Source organism: Silurus aristotelis (assembly GCF_946808225.1).
Source record: "Silurus aristotelis genome assembly, chromosome: 16".
Lineage (NCBI taxonomy): Eukaryota > Metazoa > Chordata > Actinopteri > Siluriformes > Siluridae > Silurus > Silurus aristotelis.
In genome coordinates, this window is record NC_139589.1 from 12,830,875 (window position 1) to 12,852,362 (window position 21,488).

General features: G+C 37.3%; 1 protein-coding gene across 1 annotated transcript in view; it reads left to right on the forward strand.

Annotated features, from left to right (window-relative positions):
• efna5a (ephrin-A5a) overlaps positions 1 to 19,103 on the forward strand; it is a 66,941-nt gene extending 47,838 nt beyond the window's left edge. The window contains exons 2-5 of the mRNA XM_083565287.1: positions 3,325 to 3,617; positions 14,203 to 14,268; positions 14,408 to 14,482; positions 14,583 to 19,103. Coding sequence (XP_083421413.1) covers positions 3,325 to 3,617; positions 14,203 to 14,268; positions 14,408 to 14,482; positions 14,583 to 14,707 — 559 coding nt within the window. The 3' untranslated portion in view covers positions 14,708 to 19,103. The remainder of the gene's footprint in view (positions 1 to 3,324; positions 3,618 to 14,202; positions 14,269 to 14,407; positions 14,483 to 14,582) is intronic.
• The last annotated feature ends 2,385 nt before the right edge of the window (positions 19,104 to 21,488 follow it).

Sequence of the window (21,488 nt, forward strand, 5' to 3'; positions counted from 1 at the left end):
AAACAGAAAGCTGTGAGGTTAAAGGTGATTCTGGGCAGCTAATGATCTATTTGCTCTTGAGATTGTGAATCTAAATCACAGAACTCCCACAGAGTCATTGGCCCCTTGAGGTCATGAGTTTAAACCCAAGGGCTGCCACTGTTCTTGGGGTTGTTAGTTTTAATCTCAGAATTGCCAGACAAGATTGTGCTGGACCCTTAACCGTTCATGCTATATGTTTGCAGTCTGTCTAAGCACAACGTCACTCTCAATAAAAGCATATGAATGAATGTTAATGTCATACTTCTTTCTTCTTCCTATCTCTGTCAGACAGCCACAAAAGATTTATCCAATCTCTGATGTAGTCCTTTTTTCCATAATTCAAATAGAGACACATCAATGTGTTTTTCATGTAAAGAGCAATATTTCTTGTCTCTGCACATAAAATTCCAAGAATGAGTCTTTGTTCCATGGGAAATACACAGAACAAGGGAGCTGTCTTATTTATTCATTTTTTTCCCCCTCCACCTTCATCTGCCTTTTGAGGCTTTTGCCAAGTACGCCCAGCACGGAGCTCTGGCAGTCTATTGTGTGGGTGTAACGTTAATGCTTCTGGACAGACATTTGTTTGGAAGTAGAGGATGAGTGATATGTGAAGCGCTGGAAGATGTGCCGTTGTGTCCGCTGGGTGAATGATGGGCCAACTGTGCAGGATCGCTCTAGGCCTGCTCAGGGAGCTGTAATATGAGATGGAGGCCCTCCATCTGTGGCTCTGAAAGGGCTACCAGGCCAAAAGCTTAGCTGACCTGTGCCCAAGGGAGCCCTGTCAGTAATCATCTAAAGAGCTCCCTCTAGAGGCCTAGGAGATTAAGCAGTTATTGAGTGAGAGCAGGTGGGCTGAAGGTCTGAACATTCAGCTCTCATCGCAGCTGTATCACAGATTGCTGAGTGATGATCAGCCTTTCTGAGGCTTGCTTATTAAGGCTGGGTCTGAAATGTCATAGTGTGCACATTACTCGTAGTACTTTTGTTCTATTATTAAGCATTTCCTTTCTTTTTTTTTCAGTTTTTTTCCCTACTTTCTTTACCTGTCTTTTTCAGTCAATTATTGAATTTTTTTTTGGCTTTAAATTAACAAACAACTTGAGTAAAGCTAATGTCATTTTGAATGTTTTTAGATAGCATTATAATATATTTTATCTGTTTTTTAGATACATTAGTTCTCTGGAACAGTCTCAAATACAACTGCCATTCTTCAATCCACTGTTGAATGTCAGGAATCTGACCTTGTGGTGACCTACTCACAATCATGAAAATGCCAGGGGAGATTTCACAACCAGTCCTCTGCCTTTCTTTATATAGTAGCTTGCCCCAGTCATCTCTAGGTCACAGAGTGAAATGTGTAAGAATAAAGGGGATTAGCATCATCAAAATTCTTTGCAACATTTCTGTATTTGTGTTAAATAGCTGTTATAGATGGCCACTTTTTTTCTATCTTAGTGACAAATTGCGATTGCATTGTGTCTTATTGACCAGCTGGCATCATCACTCTTTAGTAAATGAATAGAGAAATGAATTAGTGTCACGTTGATGAGTTGTTTGTTTTCTTCCTGTAGTTTAATGGGGTTGGTTCTCTTCAGAAATCACCAGAGCACATCTTATGGTCACTGAAGGCAAATAACACAAGTGATGTATGCTTCAGTGTGATGATGAAAATGTTGCAGTGTGACAACCTTAATCCTCTGGTTTATTGATTTTTCTGATATATGACAGGTCTATCTTCTTTTCTTTGGGCTGCATGGCCAAAAGAACAAAATAATCCTTTACGTTTTGTTTTCTGAGATTTTTTGACACAAACCCTTGCCTCAGTAACCCAGGAAAGACAACCACTCAATATCCTCAAGCAAAAAAGGCCTTTTTGGCCTTGCTTGCTATAATCCTGTGTGACAGCCTCAAAGAAGCGCTGATGGACAAGTGGATGGCTGGGTGCTTTGGCTGGGATCATGTGCTGCTCTAATTTGAACCGATTGAGGTATTGAATGGTTAAAGCTGAGTTTCCCAGGATGCAAATCGCTGCATAGGCGTAACATACACCGGTTCAGTCAGCAGAGCTGTCTGAGGGCTCTGAGACATATGTTGATGATGTCTCGTCAGCGCCTGCCTTGAGCAAAATCACCCTTGCAGGAAATGTAAGACGTTAATGATTTGGCCGAGGAAATGGCTGACTTTTCACCATCATTGACCCATGATGGATGGAATGACAATGAAGAACCTAAAAATCTATACATACCTGCTGGCCTGTTTTAGTAAATTTAGTGCATCTGCATGGTGTGGAAAGAAATCAGAAGTATGGCCAATAAAAAGCACTGAAGTTGAAAGAGATAATATTTTTTCTTAGCCTAGTTTTTGCTTTTAGTTAGAATGAAGTAGCACCCTGGTGAATAATGGTTCTTGAATATCTCTCCACAAGTTTTATGCATAATGAGTTTGAGAAACACAGTCATACACACACACACTCACAAGCAGCATACACAATCAGTATTCCACTGGTGAAATCCACGTAATGATAATCCAAGTGCTCTCAAGCTCCATCTGGGCTCAGTGGTCCTTTATAGTATCTATTGTGTGGAAATCTATGTGTTGATGCACCAGCAGAGCCGCTGTCCACAGCTGGATTTCAGTGTTAACCTCACATTAGTTGTTAGCTTCAGGGTCCCTGCTGGGGGTCTGCTTACTCGTAGTTCTTTTACCAGGTTTAAAGTTAACCAATGCTCTGATGCATCCCTCCAAGCTACAAAACACATCCATTCCACAATGTGTTCTCATTCATGTCTAGGCACTAACAGATGATTTCAATGCTGCAAGGGAGCAGAGCTTAGCTGTGAGCCCTGACCCAGTTCAACTCCGCCGCAACCTTATATGGTGCCTTGGGGAGTACAAGTTTTTAAAATGCTTCCTTGTTCTTCATTCACATGTCTCACATCACCGCTCCACCCCCACCCCTTAAAAGTCTTGCATGGTTCTTTTATTTCCACCATAAACAAGATGTAAATCTTAGATTAGCAGGCTGCTTCGGCATATGGAATGCACATCATTCCCGACTCTGAAATTCCTCTGAGTGTCATTATTCAATTTGTCATATTTTGCCCTTAAAAGCCTCATAATTTTTAGACTTGTTAAAGCTCCAATGTCAAGGATAAGATTATTCATTTCACCACTCATCATCACCACACATGTTTTAGATTTCTTCATGATATATAGAAATCTTTATATAGGATTTATCTTTTTATGTCTTCCTTCTAGTAAAGGGATTAAAATTTATGTCCCCATACACTTTTTTTGTAGATTTTACAGAGGAGACTACCACCTTGATGTGTGCATCAATGACTACCTGGACGTCTACTGCCCCCACTACATGGACTCAGTGCCGGAGGAGAGGACGGAGCGCTACATGCTGTACATGGTCAACTACGATGGCTACAGCTCCTGTGACCACACATCGACAGGTTTCAAACGCTGGGAGTGCAATCGGCCCTACTCTCCCAACGGTCCTCTTAAGTTCTCAGAGAAGTTTCAGCTCTTCACACCGTTCTCTCTGGGCTTCGAGTTCAGACCAGGCAGAGAATACTACTATATATGTGAGTATAGTCAAAAACTAAACCAACATATAACACATAATATAGATACATACCAGGAGCAATTTTTAATGTTGAAAAGGAAAATAATAAGAAACATTTTGGTAACTAAAAACATGGTAGCTCTGCTGTTTCACAGCTCTAGGATCTCAGGTTCATTCCTGAGCTTAGGTTACAGTTTGGATGGAGTTTTACAAGTTATCCCCATGTCCATGTGAGTGTGTGTGTGAATGAGTGCCTGCACCACGCCCTGGTGTGACTGGTGAAAAATCCAAGGTTGTAATCCAACTTCGGATCTGTGATAGAAAAAGTTGACTGAAAAACTGGAAAAAAAACTATGCAAAGGTTACCATCAAGCGTTCAACTAAAAAGTGCAACTAAGTTTAAAGTAGCCTATAAAAATTAACATTAAGTGTAACTATAACATACATTCATGTATCCCAAATGTATTTCTAAAAATTGTTTATTATCAGATTACAATAAACAAAATGTTTATTGATTTAAGATTCTTAAACCTATTTCACAACATAAATAATTCTAAGCTTGAAATTGTTGTCACATTATATTTTAGAAATAAATGCTCAAAAATAGCATGTGCCATTGAAAGTATGTGCCAAAGAAAACAAATATATTTTAAGATAGACTTAACTAAAATGTCTAGAAATAATAAATAAATTGATATTTGGTTGAGTTGTTTGGTTTTGTAATCTCATAATAGGAATTTATAGATTAATCAGACTATCTTAAGGATATCTTTGCTAAGACGAAAAAAAAGAAATTCCAATGAGGAATATTGACATATTTTTGGTGACAAAATGTTTTTTATATTTTAACTTTTCATTAAAAAAGATTAGGTTTATTTATTTATTTTTGATGATTCATTTGTGACTTCATATTACGTAGGTAAATTTGCCGATAAGCAGTTGATTCCAGGCAGGGAGAAGGAAAGCTGTTGCTCAGAAAAGGGTTTTGCTTCAGTGATCCTGACAAAACAGACTGAAACGAAAACATGTACCCTGATGGAAAACCGTCTTTCCTGTAAAGGCTCTTTGTTACGGCCTCATAGTTTCAGCTTTCGCTTACTCGCAAGAGGCCTTTTAAAAACAAGCATCTAAACCCTTGTTTTTACAACTGGAGTCAGATCCCTGTAGAGCGAGAGGCGGAAGACAAAATAAGATGCAGGAATGGTCTGACTGCCTGGACAGCGCTGGCTCTAGAGATAGCTTCATTTATGCAGGCACACGCACGAGATTTGGAATTAGCATGATTTATCTTGATGAACTGACAGATCATGTGGGTATGTCAAAACAACGCGGTTGCTTTTGTGACACATAAAGAGAGAACACAAAGGAGAGAAATACACGGTAAACAGTGATTAGGCGTGAGATCATAGCAGAATAGAGTGGTTTTTTTTTAACATGGCCACATACAAAAGGAATTGCAACAATTTAAAACGGAGCTCATTATCCTATGACTTTGAGTCAGAACAGTAAAACGTGTAACCAGATAAAATGTTGGAGCTGTCAGGTAATCGGAAGGTTTTACAGGAATAGGCATTGAGAGAATATGAGCCTGTGCACAGCCTGCAGCTCCTTCCTGTGTGACTCAGGTTTATGATTCAACAGTTGTGGACTCGCTTTAACAAATAGCCAGTTACTCTGACCTACGGATGCAACCAAAAGGGAGGATGAAATAACAAACAATCTGTCAGCAGGCTCACATTTTTTGGCTCATATTGGAATGTACAGTGGAGTGTTAAGGTAATCATACACCCACATAGCAGAGAATTTAATTTTAAGCAGAAAACAACTGCTTAGATTGCAGTCAAGCAGATCATATCAAAGTCAAACACTTCATAATTGTTAGTATAACCAAACTATGTTGGTAAATCAAACATTTTTCATAATAAATCATTGGTATCAGAAATAAGGGGTGATGCTGATATCTAATAATCGTCACATATATATTAATCTTCTGAAGCCAGTACACAGCTGAGCCCCTTTAGCATTACATGTGTATATTTGTATAACATTTAGTATTAAAGTGTTGTAATTTTGATTATTGAGACTTTTCTTTAACCTCAGCCTTGGATAAAATGCAATTCAATTAATTTTTATTTGTATAGTGCTTTTAACAATGTACATTGTTTTAAAGCAGCTTTACACAGATAATGTGTCAAGAAAGAATGAATAAGATTATTCTGTATAAGTTTAAGTTTGTCCCTAATGAGCTAGCCGGTGGTGACTGTGGCATGGAAAAACTCCCTGAAATGGAATAAAAAAGAAACCTTGAGAGGAACCAGACTGAAGAGGGAACCCACCCTCATCTGCATGGCACCAAATGTCCATTTATTACAGCTAAACGATATTGAGGTGTGCAGTGGTGTTGATCAAATGCAAACCGTAGTCATGAGTCAGTGTAGCAGACTGTTGACATTAAGTACAGTCTAAATCCATCTTCAAAGCTCCTGTCTTACTCTGTAATTTCATGGATCCCCAATTGCACAGACTGGCCTCTAGTCGAAAAGAACACCATCCACAGGCAGGTCCAAGGAGAGGAGAGGAGAGGAAAGAAAAGGGGCAGGAACACTGGTCACTGGTACCTCAGAAGCATAATTAATTTGAGAAAAGATATGGATTATTAAATATCCTTATTGTTGTAAAAAACTTATGGACACTGTGCAGTTGGGGATTTTGTCAAAACTCGCTATGGCAGCGTAACTAGAAGGAAGAGCCAGAAGGTATCACAGACTTGAGGAATCTCAGAGACAGCCTGACACACGACCATCAACAAACTCAAGTAAACGCGTGAGAGTGAGGGGACGACAGCATACAAATATGGGTACTAATAAATATCCCTACTGATGAAAGTAAAAACATTTTAGCCCTGATTTAAACACAGACTGTGTTTGAGTCACAAACACTAATTGAAAGGTTTCTCTATAACTGTGGGGCTTTATAGGAGAAAGATCTACTCCTTGCTGTAGTCTTCATTATTTGAGGTACCAACAAATAACCTGCACCTTTTGATCTATGTAGGCGCCAGGGATCATAAAGGTACACTCAAATACTGTGGCACGAGACTGTTAAGTAGTAGTATTTTATATTCAATGCGAGATTTGATGGGGAGCCAGTGTAGACTGATTAAAACAGGGGTTGATGTGGTCATATTTTCTAGCTCTAGTAGTAGTTGTTGGTGCATTCTGGACTAACTAAAGCTTATGATTATGTTTACCTGCATGTTGTCCTAGTAAAATTACATCTAATGCGAGAACGTTATCAAGCATTTACTATCTAATGTCCTTTACACACTCCTCAAAATTGTTAAGCTGATTTTTCTCATCTGGTTTTGCTAAAATATACAAGTGTGTATCATCAGCATTGCAATGGAAGCTAATACCATGTTTACGTATAATTTCACCCAGAGGCAGCATATATAAAGAAAAAACCAGTGGGCCTAAGACAGATCCTTTCAAAACAAGAAAATGTACCTTCGACGGTGTGGAGAACTCACCATTTATATCGACAATTAAATAATTGCTTTTATTAACATGACATGGATATTATTGTGTATTTGTAATTGTATCACAAATGGTTGAACTAAAAGAGGTTCAGGTAGTTAAAGTAGATTTTTACAATATATATAGCCCAACCTCTCAGCTGAAACCTCTTAAAACTGTTGTAAAAGAGTGCATCTACCCAATTCATATGCCCCCCAATTAAAAAGACAATTAAAAAAAATAAATAAACAAACAACAACAAATGAAAACATAGTTTGATTAATATTTGTAACTATTAAACATTAATTAAAAGATTGTTTGTTAGTTTATTGTTAGTTAGCTACATTTTTCTATCTTAATGTCATTTGGCCAGCTACGTTTTTTGTTTATAGCAGTTTAGCTAGCCTTATTCATTTTGTTTAATATAGTTTGGCTAGGTATTCAGCATTCATTTAATGTAGTTTATCTAGCAAAATATCTCTTGTTTAATGTAACAAAGCTAACAAACTTTCTCTGATTAATTGTAGTCTATTTATGTCTTTAATGGTTTAATTTAACATAGATGAGTGAAGGCGAATTAGTGCTAAATCAGACCAGCTACTATATTTTTTGTCCTGCTTGATGTCCTATTTGTTTGTGTCCTTCTTTGGTTAGTTGAATTTACATGTCTTTGTTACTGCATGAGCTACATAGTGTGCCTTTGTTACAGCTTGTGACGGTTAATCACTGCAAGTGAGAGGTCGCTCTCGCAGAGCTTCAGGGCGACACACACGGCCTCATAGCTGTCACTCACAGGCCAAGCCTGCTCAGGAAGCGATCAGTAGGGATCAGAAGGCCGGCCCCTGCGGGGTCAAAAGTGACCATGTTTCGATGGTTGCGGTCGAACTCTTGATTCCTGAATGGCTTAGGGCGGTATGTTTTTCCGATATGGTATGGGTGGAAGTCTGATCTTAATCTAGGAGGATAGAAATCCAATTTCAAGGGAGTTTTTGTCTCTCTTCACCCTCCTATTTTATGTGAGAAATGGAGTGAGGGAGTTTGAAGGAGCTGATGGTGGCGCTTTCTGTCTGATATGAAAATATGACTTGCTTTAAAAGAATGTGTGCACTATTATGTTACAATCTACTCATATTTCTAGGCAGTTTTAGATATGGTGTTGTTTAATGAGTGACAATGTTTAACTTTATTTTGCGTTCTTAGAGCATAAGAATGTGGCGCAACAGAAGACAGCAGGGTGTCTTATCTTACTGATTGGCATCAATCCATCTTCCTATCATTTATCAGACCTCTTGGTTTTATCTCATTTGATCTCATAGCTGAAATAGTAGCGTCTACAAGGTTTACCCTTGTGATCTTTAGTGTGAATGCATGGCTATGCTGCAGATGTAATGTCTGCTATGTGTGTCTGGAATCATGAAGAAGCCACTCAGGCTTTGGCAGCATGCAGTGGCCTTGAGTCCTCTGAGCTGGGGTTAGTCTTGTCTTGAGTTTTGTCTGAACCTGCACAGTGAGGTAAGTTACATGATCTAGGCTGACAAAGGCATAATTTCAGTGATCGACTGGACTCAACTGCCTTTTATGCACCACCCGCATAATTATCTTAATGCAGTACGGACTGGAAAGTTGATAGCTGTTCTTTTTTACTATTGCAAATTCTGAAAGGCAAATGAAGGCGCCGGGAATATGTCATTCCTCTGTAAGCATGACAGGTACCACTTAAAACAGGAATGAAAAAATGTAAGGAAGTAATTTGTCTAAATAACTAGTGACATTCTGTAACTGAAGAGTAGCATTCAACATGTAACATTCTATGTACTGTAAAAGTAGTAAAAAAACGGTAATTCATAGAAGCCACTGCTGTATTTTGCAATAGCTGTGCCAGATTTCTTATGGGATGTTTCCATTTAGCACTGGGCTTTGGCTCGGAATGGGGCTGGACTTGACACATGAGTCAAAAGGCAAAAAAAGTAAATATGCTTGTGGGGACTCCATTAAGGGTTTACAAACCCTGAGCGTGTCTCTGTAGACAGAACATAAGTGCTTTGATTTAACCCATCCTCTTTTCATAGCATAGAAAGAAGGATGAAAGGAGAGACAACAGGCAGATTAAAAGCAGCTGGAGACCCCACGTAGAAGAGAATCATGGGGGTCAGGGCTGGAAGCAATGGACTGCATTCTGGGAATATACACAGGCTTCAGGGATTAACAAAATGTCCAGTTCACATGCACATGGTCTTTTGCTCATACAGCTAGCTCATCAATTATTCCTATTTTTTTTACAGGTTTTGAATTTTTTTCTTTTTAGAAAAATTTATCCATATGTGTTCAGTCAGACTTGAAGTAACTAAAGTTAGATTTCTTTTTAAGTAAAAGGTGTGTGTTTCTTAATGTACATACTAACCTCAAAACATCTCTAGCTGATTTATAGTTAATTCAGTAAAAGGTTAACTGTGAACTATGAACATACTGTCTGGGTGTATTACCATGAATTAAGTTAAATCTTAGCTAATCTTAATTCTAACAGCCATGCTTTGAGGTCCATCAACCTGAAAGAAAGTAATAATCAATCAAAAGAGCATGATCACAAAGACATTACACTACCAAAATCTTGGGTTTGTAGACAAAACAACCTGCAGAAACATGCCTTTCTGCAAAAACTATTGTCTAGGCATGAGAGTTTTATCACAGGAGGAGATGTATAAAAGAGTTCATACAGACATCAAGACAAACATGATTATGATCCTATTTTAATCCTTAAATTTCTGGATGCTCACTCTTTCTGCAGTAGTAGTATTCTAAAGATGTGCAATTTAAGCGTCTGTACACAAAGAAATAAATAACCTTGAATTAAATCAGTTAAAGTATTTCTCATTCAAGCAAAAAACACAGCATTGATTGAATGTAGGTCGTTTGTATCATCAGTGCAGATCTTTGTCCAACAGGTGTGGAGTTTATCGCTTGTCATCGGCAGCTGTCGATGTTATTAGCACCCAATATGACTTTAAGTAGCAGGCGTTGATGTATGTAGTAGCCAATCAAGATTTAAAGGCAGGTGGAAAGATCATGTTCAGCCAATAGAGGTCAAAAAGGCCAGAGGCATGTAAATGTCCCACACATTTGTTTGTATTGTTTTGGCCAAGACACGGTATTGGACCTCTAGCCAGTCAACTAAAATCACCAACATATACAGTGAGGAAAATAAGTATTTGAACACCCTGCTATTTTGCAAGTTCTCCCACTTAGAAATCATGGAAGGGTCTGACATTGTCATCGTAGGTGCATGTCCACTGTGAGAGACATAATCTAAAAACACGTCGCTGAGAAACACAGAGTTTGAGCTCCCTCCAAAGATTCTCTATTAGGTTTAGGTCTGGAGACTGGCTAGGCCACGCCAGAACCTTGATATGCTTCTTACAGAGCCACTCCTTGGTTATCCTGGCTGTGTGCTTCCGGTCATTGTCATGTTGGAAGACCCAGCCTCGACCCATCTTCAATGCTCTAACTGAGGGAAGGAGGTTGTTCCCCAAAATCTCGCAATACATGGCCCCGGTCATCCTCTCCTTAATACAGTGCAGTCGCCCTGTCCCATGTGCAGAAAAACACCCCCAAAGCATGATGCTACCACCCCCATGCTTCACAGTAGGGATGATGTTCTTGGGATGGTACTCATCATTCTTCTTCCTCCAAACACGTTTAGTGGAATTATGACCCAAAAGTTCTATTTTGGTCTCATCTGACCACATGACTTTCTCCCATGACTCCTCTGGATCATCCAAATGGTCATTGGCAAACTTAAGACGTGCCTGGACATGTGCTGGTTTAAGCGAGGGAACCTGCCGTGCCATGCATGATTTCAAACCATGACGTCTAAGTGTATTACCAACAGTAACCTTCGAAACGGTGGTCCCAGCTATTTTCAGGTCATTGACCAGCTCCTCCCGTGTAGTTCTGGGCTGATTTCTCACCTTCCTTAGGATCATTAAGACCCCACGAGGTGAAATCTTGCATGGAGCACCAGTCCAAGGGAGATTGACAGTCATGTTTAGCTTCTTCCATTTGCTAATGATTGCTCCAACAGTGGACCTTTTTTCACCAAGCTGCTTGGCAATTTCCCCGTAGCCCTTTTCAGCCTTGTGGAGGTGTAAAATTTTGTCTCTAGTGTCTTTGGACAGCTCTTTGGTCTTGGCCATGTTAGTAGTTAGATTCTTACTGATTGTATGGGGTGGACAGGTGTCTTTATGCAGCTAACGACCTCAAACAGGTGCATCTAATTTAGGATAATAAATGTAGTGGAGGTGGACATTTTAAAGGCAGACTAACAGGTCTTTGAGGGTCAGAATTCTAGCTGATAGACAGATGTTCAAATACTTATTTGCAGCTGTATCATACAAATAAATAGTTTAAAAATCATATATTGTGATTTCTGGATTTTTTTTTTAGATTATGTCTCTCACAGTGGACATGCACCTACGATGACAATTTCAGACCCCTCCATGATTTCTAAGTGGGAGAACTTGCAAACTAGCAGGGTGTTCAAATACTTATTTTCCTCACTGTATATAAAATCTATTTTTAACTAATTGAATCAGTAGAGATCTATTGTTTTTAAGTAATTCAGTGTGATGTGTCATTGAATTGAAGCTTGTATTTAAAGGGTTTTTTTTATTTCTCATTACACAGTCACCTTTACGTCTTGTGTGATCTGTGAGAGAAATAGCATATCTCTCTCTTCTTTCCCACATTCCTTGACCCTCATTTGCATTAACTCCTGACAGTAGGAGATTACATTACCTGCTGCACAAAGACAGGGTGGCCAGTGAAGGAGCCTGTCTCCCTGCTCCTTTCTAAGCACTAATGGGCTTTCTTTTATGGAAAGGACAAATTGAGAAACATGGCCCATGGCTGACAGGGCAGTGGATACAGCATAGCCGATGTAGTACTGTCCATATATACAGCTTGGAAATGAGGTGAATGCTAATTGCGGTTCTCTCTAAGGCCTGTGTGCCCGCACAGGCATCTTAACGAGACCTGAAACATGTACAGAGCTTGTGACATCAGCAGCACTGCTTCGGCAGGTAATGACTCAGCGGAGACATAGAGTTCTCGAGTATCAAAGTGCATTTCCAAGTGGTTTGTTTTCTATTACTTTGCCATTTATGATACATCACATCACATTACAAAGGCAGGATAAAGGTTTCAAGCTAAAGACAGCGTAGTTATGGTAATGCTTTTTTTTTTTTACTCTTTAAAAGTTGCTGATGACACATTCAAGACACTAATTTAAACTTCGCAATTATTTGCAATATTAGCATCATGTTTAGAAATTAATGACAAAACTGTGGCATTGCTGCTCATCCAGGTGTTGTTTTAATTCTTTCTATTTTCTGTTTAATTTCTTTCTTTTATTTATCTTTAATAAGCACGTTATCCCTTATCATGCAACAGCAACCAATCTGGAAGGGTGAAAGATAACACGTGCTTTCTCAAGGACACATGTACCCAAACAACTATGTCTATTTAAATTGCATGCTGCATACACAGGGCAGTGTAACACACTAAAAAGAAAGTGCTATCTGTCCTCTTTCCTATACAAGAACACAGGTGCCCATGTTTGACAGGTGAGATTATTCCATTACTCCCACCCAGACAGTTTGGATATTTATGCTGTCTTGGACTCTTGGGCTGTATATAGTTTTGAAATCATTTGGATTTAGATTTGCAATCTCCAGATGATATAGCTAACATATTTTAGTTACACCATGCAAGAGGCTTTCAGACATATTTTTAACATAAGGTCTTTCTTGTCATCAGTCTACCAAATTTACCAAAGTGCCTGTAATCAAATAAGACAAAATCTACCGAACAAGAAATACAATTATGACATGTTGGACTGTAGTGGCCAGCTGTATGTATGCATTCAAACATATGTCATTAGTAATTGTTTTTCTCATGGAATAATTTATCTCTTTATAAATTCAAAATATTTACATGTACACTTTAAATACAACCTGAGTTTTTATACCCAAAAAAACCCTTGCTTGGGGTGGGGGTTATAAGAAGTTGTTAGTACATCACTTTTCAGACATGCTCATTTAAGCTCAGTTTTGGTTTTGTTGTTCTGTGTTTTAAATACTCTGGTTGGTTTTGTTTTTCGGGGGGAAACAATCAAAACCAGCATGTGTGTTTTTATTAAAGAAAAACCTTGATGCTAAACCTCTTTTCGCATAGGGTGTAGTAAATCTTAATAAATTTGTCAATTTAGACTGGATATATATTGCCTGAGTTATCTTTACTGCTCATATTATATAAGGTAAAACATGCCATGATCTTTCCAGATGTACAGTCTATGAAAATGTCCATTACTACCATAATGTAATTTTCATAATTGTGATGTAATTTTCATAATGACATTAATGGCATGATGGATGGTACAAAAATCCCAGAGATACTCCTGTAATAATTACATTGCCCTGCCTCTCCATGTAACACTAATTCAGTCATAACTAACTAGCTAATTGAGAAAAAACAAAGCAATAAAATAACAATAATATATTTTCGCTTCACAGTGAGAGAACTTAGGTTTTAGAGGCTGGAAAATAGTTCACGCAGCTGTAGGGGGGTTCAGTACTGTAATTACCTACATGGCATGACGTTAGCATGCCTTATTGCAAGTATCACACTTTAAAAAGACATTTTTATTTTCATAAGGATTTAATTGTAATATAAAACCTTCATACATGCAATTTTCTATACAAAATTTCACTAGGCAATTGTTTATATACACCACAGTCTCCCAGGCACTTTATTAATTCATAAACAATTTAATTGTCCATTTTACTTATCCAAATAGTTTCATCCTGTGTGTTCTTATAGTTTTGATGGCAAACATAATCTTCACATCTGTTTTTCTTTTTCTTTCACTAACTATTTTCATCACTTCATGATCACCGAGTTTGAAAGCCCCAGGTGGCCACTTTTAGGCCTGGGTTTGATAGGGTTAAAAATTTTACAGTAAACAGAAGTGCCCCGACTTCACATGTGGCATGGATTCCGCAAGTCTAATAGTAAACAACTTAATTGTTTCCACAGCCTCTACAGTCGCTGAGAACGGGAGAAAGACCTGCCTGAGGCTGAAAGTTTTCGTCAGACCAGCAAGTGAGTTTTACGAGCTCCTGGTGGGGGTTCATGTAGATCTGTTTCATCTGGGCATAATTTATCAAGCCCAGGATTAGAATGATGAAATTATGACCTCATAATGCCTGTCCTAAAAGCCCGTTTTATGTTCCTCTAACAGACAACTGCGTAAAAACTGTCAGTGTTCATGACCGGGTCTTCGACGTGAACGACAGTAACTCAATAGAGCCGAGAGGTTTGTATGTGCAGTTGCTTTTGTTTGTTTGATTTCACAATACTAAATTCTCCCAAATCCAAATTATTTAAATAAAAAATATATTCCTATCTCCTTTTAGATGACACAAGCCATGAATCAGCCGAGCCATCCCGAGGGGATGTCAATTCAGCTGGACGTGTACGTATGGCTGGCCTCCCGCTAGCCTCAGCCCTGATCATCCTCATCTCTTGCATATCATTATAGCGGCCTGTGTGTGTGTGTGAGTGCAGTAACAGGTCCTGATCCTAAACTTAACACAGAGGAGGACTCTTAAAAGAGCACTTTTTTTTTTTTTAAGGTAGACATCAGAGGTCCTCATTATCTCCACTGAGATTCAGAATGCATACTTCTAATTAGAAGATGCCAGAATTCAGCCAATGAGAGCAGGAACTTCTTATCTGGGATGCATTACAGGATGGGTATTGGTGGATATTTTGGTACACTACCCAGATACATGTATATGCATACACATCTTTCATCAAGCAATGACTTACCTTAAAACAGAATGTGGAAAAGACATGTACCCTTTTTTGGACATCAATTGTGTAAAAGGAATGGTGGACTCTCATCAGCAAGAGCAAGGACACAACTGTGTACAGGACTGGTTTCAAAGTGTACCTTCTATATAAAAAAAAAAAAAAAAAAGCAAATGAGATCATTTTTAATGGGGCAAGACTTTACTGTTGTTTTTAAAGAGTTTTCTTATATAAAAAAGAAATAAGCACTCGTCTGTTTTGTACATTGTGTACAGTTAAAAAAGCAAAATACAACATGGAGACTGTATTCCTGAAGTGGATAAGTGCTCAAGTGTAGTAGCGACAGTGATATTTTGTTATAGAGTTTGGAGCCTCATTGATCAATTGTTTAAGTGAATATACTTATTTTTCCCTATTTATTACTCATGATATCACACACTGCCAATGCGGCAAAAAGTAAGGATTCACCCTGTGTTCACACTGGCAATCGACAAATCCTTGGTGTCAGTGTAGGGTTGGCCTGTCTAGCATTTTTTAATAAACAAAAACACTTGGGGATGTAATAGAATAATATTCAATGATAGGGTGGAGTAAGGTGACCAGACACAAAGGAAGTACTATTAACCGAAAATTGAAAAAAAGTACCCCACATTTTTTTTCTCTTATGACAGATTTACTCTCCTTATATCACAATAATTTGCCAAATACGCTACATTAAAGAAAAACAGTTTGTTCATTGTACACCTTTATAGATACATTTATTTATGTAAAATATCTGTGCCCTCGTTGACTTCTGATTTTTACTCTCTCACCTTGAAGACTTTTTGACCTTAAAAAAACATAACAAATGTTAAAGTTAAGCTTTGCAATTGACTGTTACACAGCACTAACAGCTCCATTCCATAAAGGTTAAATTTACATCTCCTTATTAAATGCTTCACCATATTAGCTATCACACATTTTTATACCTGATCATATGGAGTATCCACTATGCAAGTCTCTGTAAATGAGCTGTTACAGTAGAAATGATCACATACTATAACAAGCACATTAATATACACGTGTGACTTGCAGCTGCACTATTGTCTGAGCTGCTGTATATAATAGTAAACAATACCTTTGACCAAACAGAATCAAGAATTTAACAGCATTGTGGTATACACTCTGATAAGAAATGTTTACAGGTTACTGAATATTTTATACACTTAACTTCTGTATAAAATTGTAGTTGCCAAACACTGTTTAATAGGAAGGAAAGAAAGTTGGTATAGAGTGGGTATAGAGATAGATGAAGCATATGTGAACCCTGCTGAATGAATGGTCCAAGAAATTAACAGAAAGCATTTATTTGCCTTATAAATTAACTTACACCATTTTAACCATGCTACAGTATGTTTGTTTATTATTATTTAGTCATGTCATGCCTCAAAGCATAGCTGAGTATACTCAGCACACATGAAAGTTTTGACTGTCGTAATGATATGCACATAGGGATTGATATCCAAACACAGGATTGAATTTGCTTACAATTACATATTTTATATATATATATATATATATATATATATATATATATATATATATATATATATATATATATATATATATACTTTTTTTTTTCTCCAGTCGCTGGAATACTAGCTTTGAGTCATAATTTTAGGAAATAAAAGTAATGAAAATTACTAGATTGCTTGTGACTTTTTTGCTTGCCAGTGTGAACACAAGGTACATATAAAAATAGGTTAAGACATTAACCATTTTTTTTCCCCTAGCAGTCCATTTTTGAGGCAAGCGCCACATTTATATCTGATTGTTTTATAATTCATTGCCAACTAACTAAGTGTCCCCCGAAAGTCTATGATGAAATATTATAAACATTTCAATGCTAATGCAATGTCATTATCACTTATCGCAAAGGAAACAATAAATCGTAACAAAATGCATATCTGTGCACAGTTTAATGCATCAGGGAATTTTTTAATGGCTCATGTAATGTATAAATTGTGTTACACACTATATAGGAAAAAATTTATTTAACACCTCCAGTTTTCGCTTTCAGCTTCTTCAGACGTAAACATGATATGTGCATGGTGAGTTGATGCTGACAGAGCAGTGCACTGTAGCTGTCCCTGGGGGCAGCTGGAGGCCTGACGTGATTTACTAGACTATTTGAAGTCATCCAGGGTGACAGGAATGTGGTCCACATACTGTGGCCTCGTGTGGGTCATTTCTGGAATTAAAAATCGACTGGCGTGACAGACCAAACCGGTGTCCAGTTCAGCAGTAGGCTAGCGTTACTGACATGAACTCGAACAAGTGGGAAAGAGAGAGAGAGAAAGGCCTGAGTCTATATTATAGTAATGGGCTTTACAGGTTGAATAAAATTTTAAATATTTGCCTCAGCCTCTGCACAGTCTTAAGCTGAAAAGATTAAATACAGCATTTGTTGAAGTACATAGAATACTGCGAAGAAAAATTGAATGTATGCAGTTAATTTTATGTGCCCACAATACATTCATGACACAAATTTAAAGTTGAAAGTGAACTTAAAATAGTCTGAACTAGAAGCCTGGAATCTTGGTGCAAATTCTTTTTTGAGTAATTACTAGCCATTAATTCATTATTCTAATAAATTAGTTGTTAATTAATAAGAAAATAAAGTAAATTCAAAATCATTTACAGAACAACTGCGTAAAACAGAAGCTGAAAACTTTAATTAAGTAAAAACTGTGTACGTCTCATTTATGGTTTATCGTCCTTTAACAGTTGTTAATTGGAGGGTTTTTTGCAGTGTGCTACTGTCACAAATCTCTCTTCTTTTTTCTTTTTTTAACGTAAGGTAAAATGAATCCTAATTTTATGGATACTGTGTATCTGTAGGTTGTCTGTGATATATGATATACAGTGATAATACAAGTGGGATATTTAACAAAAAAGGTGATTCATTTCAGTGTTCATGCTCATTTCTTTTATATGTGACACTAATGATTTTCCTGTGCATGAATCTAGTGGTGTTCTGGAACTAGTATCACAAGTGGGCAGTTTTTTTCTTTTACTTACATGCAGTCAGATATGAAGCTTGCAGTACAAAGGACACAGAAAGGCCATGGTCATTAAGGCATATTAAGTGCTTATGCTCCAATGAATGACAACTTTACCACCTTCATTCGTTGACTTTCAATAACTGCTTTATCCTGGTAATTGTGGTTTATATTTTAATATCTAATTTGTTAATATTTGGGTAAATATTGTTACATTCATTAGAAAATATTGGACAAACCAAAGTAGTAATTATGTAGTCAATACATTTTGACATTAAAACATTAATCCTGGAACCCTTCAAACCCTTTCTCTGTAGAATCCCCTGTCATGCACATTTTAGCGTTTCACCTGCTCTAACACACTAACTACAACTCAGGGGCTCAGGAAGAGGGTGTGTTAGAGGACAGGAGGGTGTCCAGAATCATGTTGTGTTACGCTAATAGGAACTATTAATTCATGCAGTTAGGTGAGTGAGGAATGGAAATCTAGACCACTTGACATGTCATTAATGAGTTAACCATGAAATATACCTATCTGTAAAGATGCTTATGCGACCAAATCAGAATTCCTTTCTGCAAGGGGTCTGGAAGAAGCAATGCAACTCCAAAACATCTAGAAAGTCCTTGTATCTGCAGCATTGCAAAATCTCATTGTAATATTGCACAACTGGTGCAAAAATGTGTTCAGTTTTGACTGTAACCGGAAGCCTCGTCACTTCATTTCTATATATTTGTTAAAGGGATAAAGAAATTACAGTGGAATAGTGGTGATAATGGTCTTGTTTGATCAGACTTTAGCCAAGCATGCGTCATTGTACCATTATTGTTTCAGATTGTTACATTTTCCCTTAGCACTGTGACATGCTCACATATGTAGTTTCACATTCACCTCTTTTAGACATGGACCATCTGGCGCAGTCTCTCCACACACCCCTGCGTTGGTCACCTTCACCTGATACTTGAGACGTTCTGCTTTATGTTACACACATTTTTATATCCTGAAATGCCATTGTTTGTAAATACACTTGTCAGAGCAGCTAAAACTAATTAAGAAAAGATTAAATAAATCTGTCATTGTTGTAACTGTGTCTTTGTTGTTTTACAAACCACACACTCATTAAAAAAAGACATCGAATGCTTTTTTGCGTCACCTTTTTGCAATTCAGAACCATACAACAGAAGAACCATAACAAAAAAAAAGTTTTTTTTTCAAGTGTTTGGGAAGCAGATATTGTATTGTTTAATGAAGCAGAGGTTATCACCCCAAGTTGATTGTTTTTTAACAATAGTACGAACTTTGTTTTTTTTATTCCACAGCAATTATTCAATCTTTTTCCAATTGTTTATTTATTAAAGAAATTCACTTCCTGCATTTTTCCATTTATATTGCATGTTTAATAGGACAAACCAAGCTATTAATTTTACTGAGAATCTATAAAGTATAAACTTTTATGTTCTGTGTTGGACAACATTTGTTAAACCTTTAATACAGTAGAATGCTGCAATTTTAATCTTTAAAAATGGGAACTATGTAGCTGCAAATCTATTTGTGAGCTTCTTTAAAATCGAAAATTAAATAACCAGCTTTAAAAAAATGAAAGTTTGAGAAAAGGTAAATGTCAGAGCATCATTGTAAGATTAGTATCATTTACTGTATATAAAACCTAAATTTGACTCGTGACCTTTTAATGAAAGCATGTGACAAGGTTAACTGCTATGTTTATTCAGGGAGCTAATTTTAAAGCCTGAAAACTTTAGACAGGTGTCTAAAATGAGGAATTACGGTAATTTTTGAATTCAACTATGAATTGAATTAAATTAATTTAAGATTTAGAATACATTTTTTTATTTTAGAAAATTGTAACTTACTGTAAAATTTACTCACTTTATGTGATATAACTAGGCAATGTTAGTTAAACAAAATAAGTGTTTCTGCATTGCTATGTTTTTGGTATCTGTTACACTAGTGAGTTTAATTGTTGTTTACAATTCGAACACTGCTTACAAATGCCACTGCCTCACAGACTGGCCACAGCTTCACACCTTTTTTTTTTTTTTTTTTTGAAGGTCACTACAGTATTATAAAACGAAGAAAGCAAATGGCGAACGGAGCGACTGCACATGGGCCATTAATCCACAGCTCATCCCTCACATCACAGTAGGAGAGGTTTTATGAAGGCTCAGGTCATGGATTACCCGGGTCAAACCGGATGCCGTGTCACACGTCCAGATTAGATCTAAGCACAGGTTTTCATCTGCATCTAAATGGGAGGGCCAAAATGGATGCGGATGTGACAGTTCTCTCTTTATTGCGGTGTGCATCAGCTGAGCCTCAGCTGTCAAGATCCTCACATAAACATTCACATCAAACATTGACGTGAAGGTTGTGTGGGTGTGGGTGGGTGGGTGCTTGTGTGTAAGCCCTTGTAGTTTCTTTGCAATTACTGCTGTGTTATGATGAAAGGTGTCATGAGTGTATAGCATGAGAGGCACAGATTTGCAGGTTTGAGTGACATCAGCCGCGTGGACAGCGCACACATACAGTTTCCCTTCACTTGTTTAATGAGGTTAGTAATCGTGCCATTAAGTCATAATTCAAATCCTCAAATTAGTAGGATTTTTTTTAAGTAAGCAAGAGAGGAAGCTGATTAACCTGGCACTGACACATTATTGGGTTATTACAGTGCTATGTGGTACACTCAGTGGTCAATGATAATGTCAGTAGGGGTAATAAAGTGTATAGACTCATTTAAAAAAGAGATCTATCTTTAGCACTTTTATAGATCTATATGCCTGGAGAATTTAAAATTCTTGGAACTGCTGTCCCTAACAAACCTGTGTCATGCAGTACGAAGTCCTCACCATTTTTTTTCCACAATGAGTACAAGTACATTTTTTTTTAGTTACACATTAATACCGATACAGAAGTTAGTAACATAAAAAATCATAGGTGTCAGGGAACATTTTACTGTATCAGTTGTAAACAGTAAGTATTTTTTGCTGTATTTAAGTAATTTTTCAGTGTCTGTACTTCATCAATCATTATTTTAGTAAACCTTTAGGTTACTACATTTTAATATGTGAGATCTGCCTTAAATCATGTTAAATGATGAACTGTAATGAGACCACCTGCATAACCCCATGTTTCTATCAAGGGTTTGCATGAAGTAAAGGTACACTCACTGTGTGCCTGTAACAATAGAACACTCTCTTTAAAACTGTATGATGTGCAGGAGAAAGGAGAACATTAAACTTCATAAGAAATTAAGAAATTAACAAACTGTTCACACAGAATAATGTGTTTACTTTTTATACTCGAGTATATTTCAAATCCAGGAACCTTTATGCTTTGCAAGTTTTTTTTTTTTTTTTCCTGGAGTAAAACTTGTCAGATCACTTTGACTTACAGAAATGGTATTGATTACAACTGCACCATATTTAGCTCTAAATATGTAGGTTGCTGCTGTG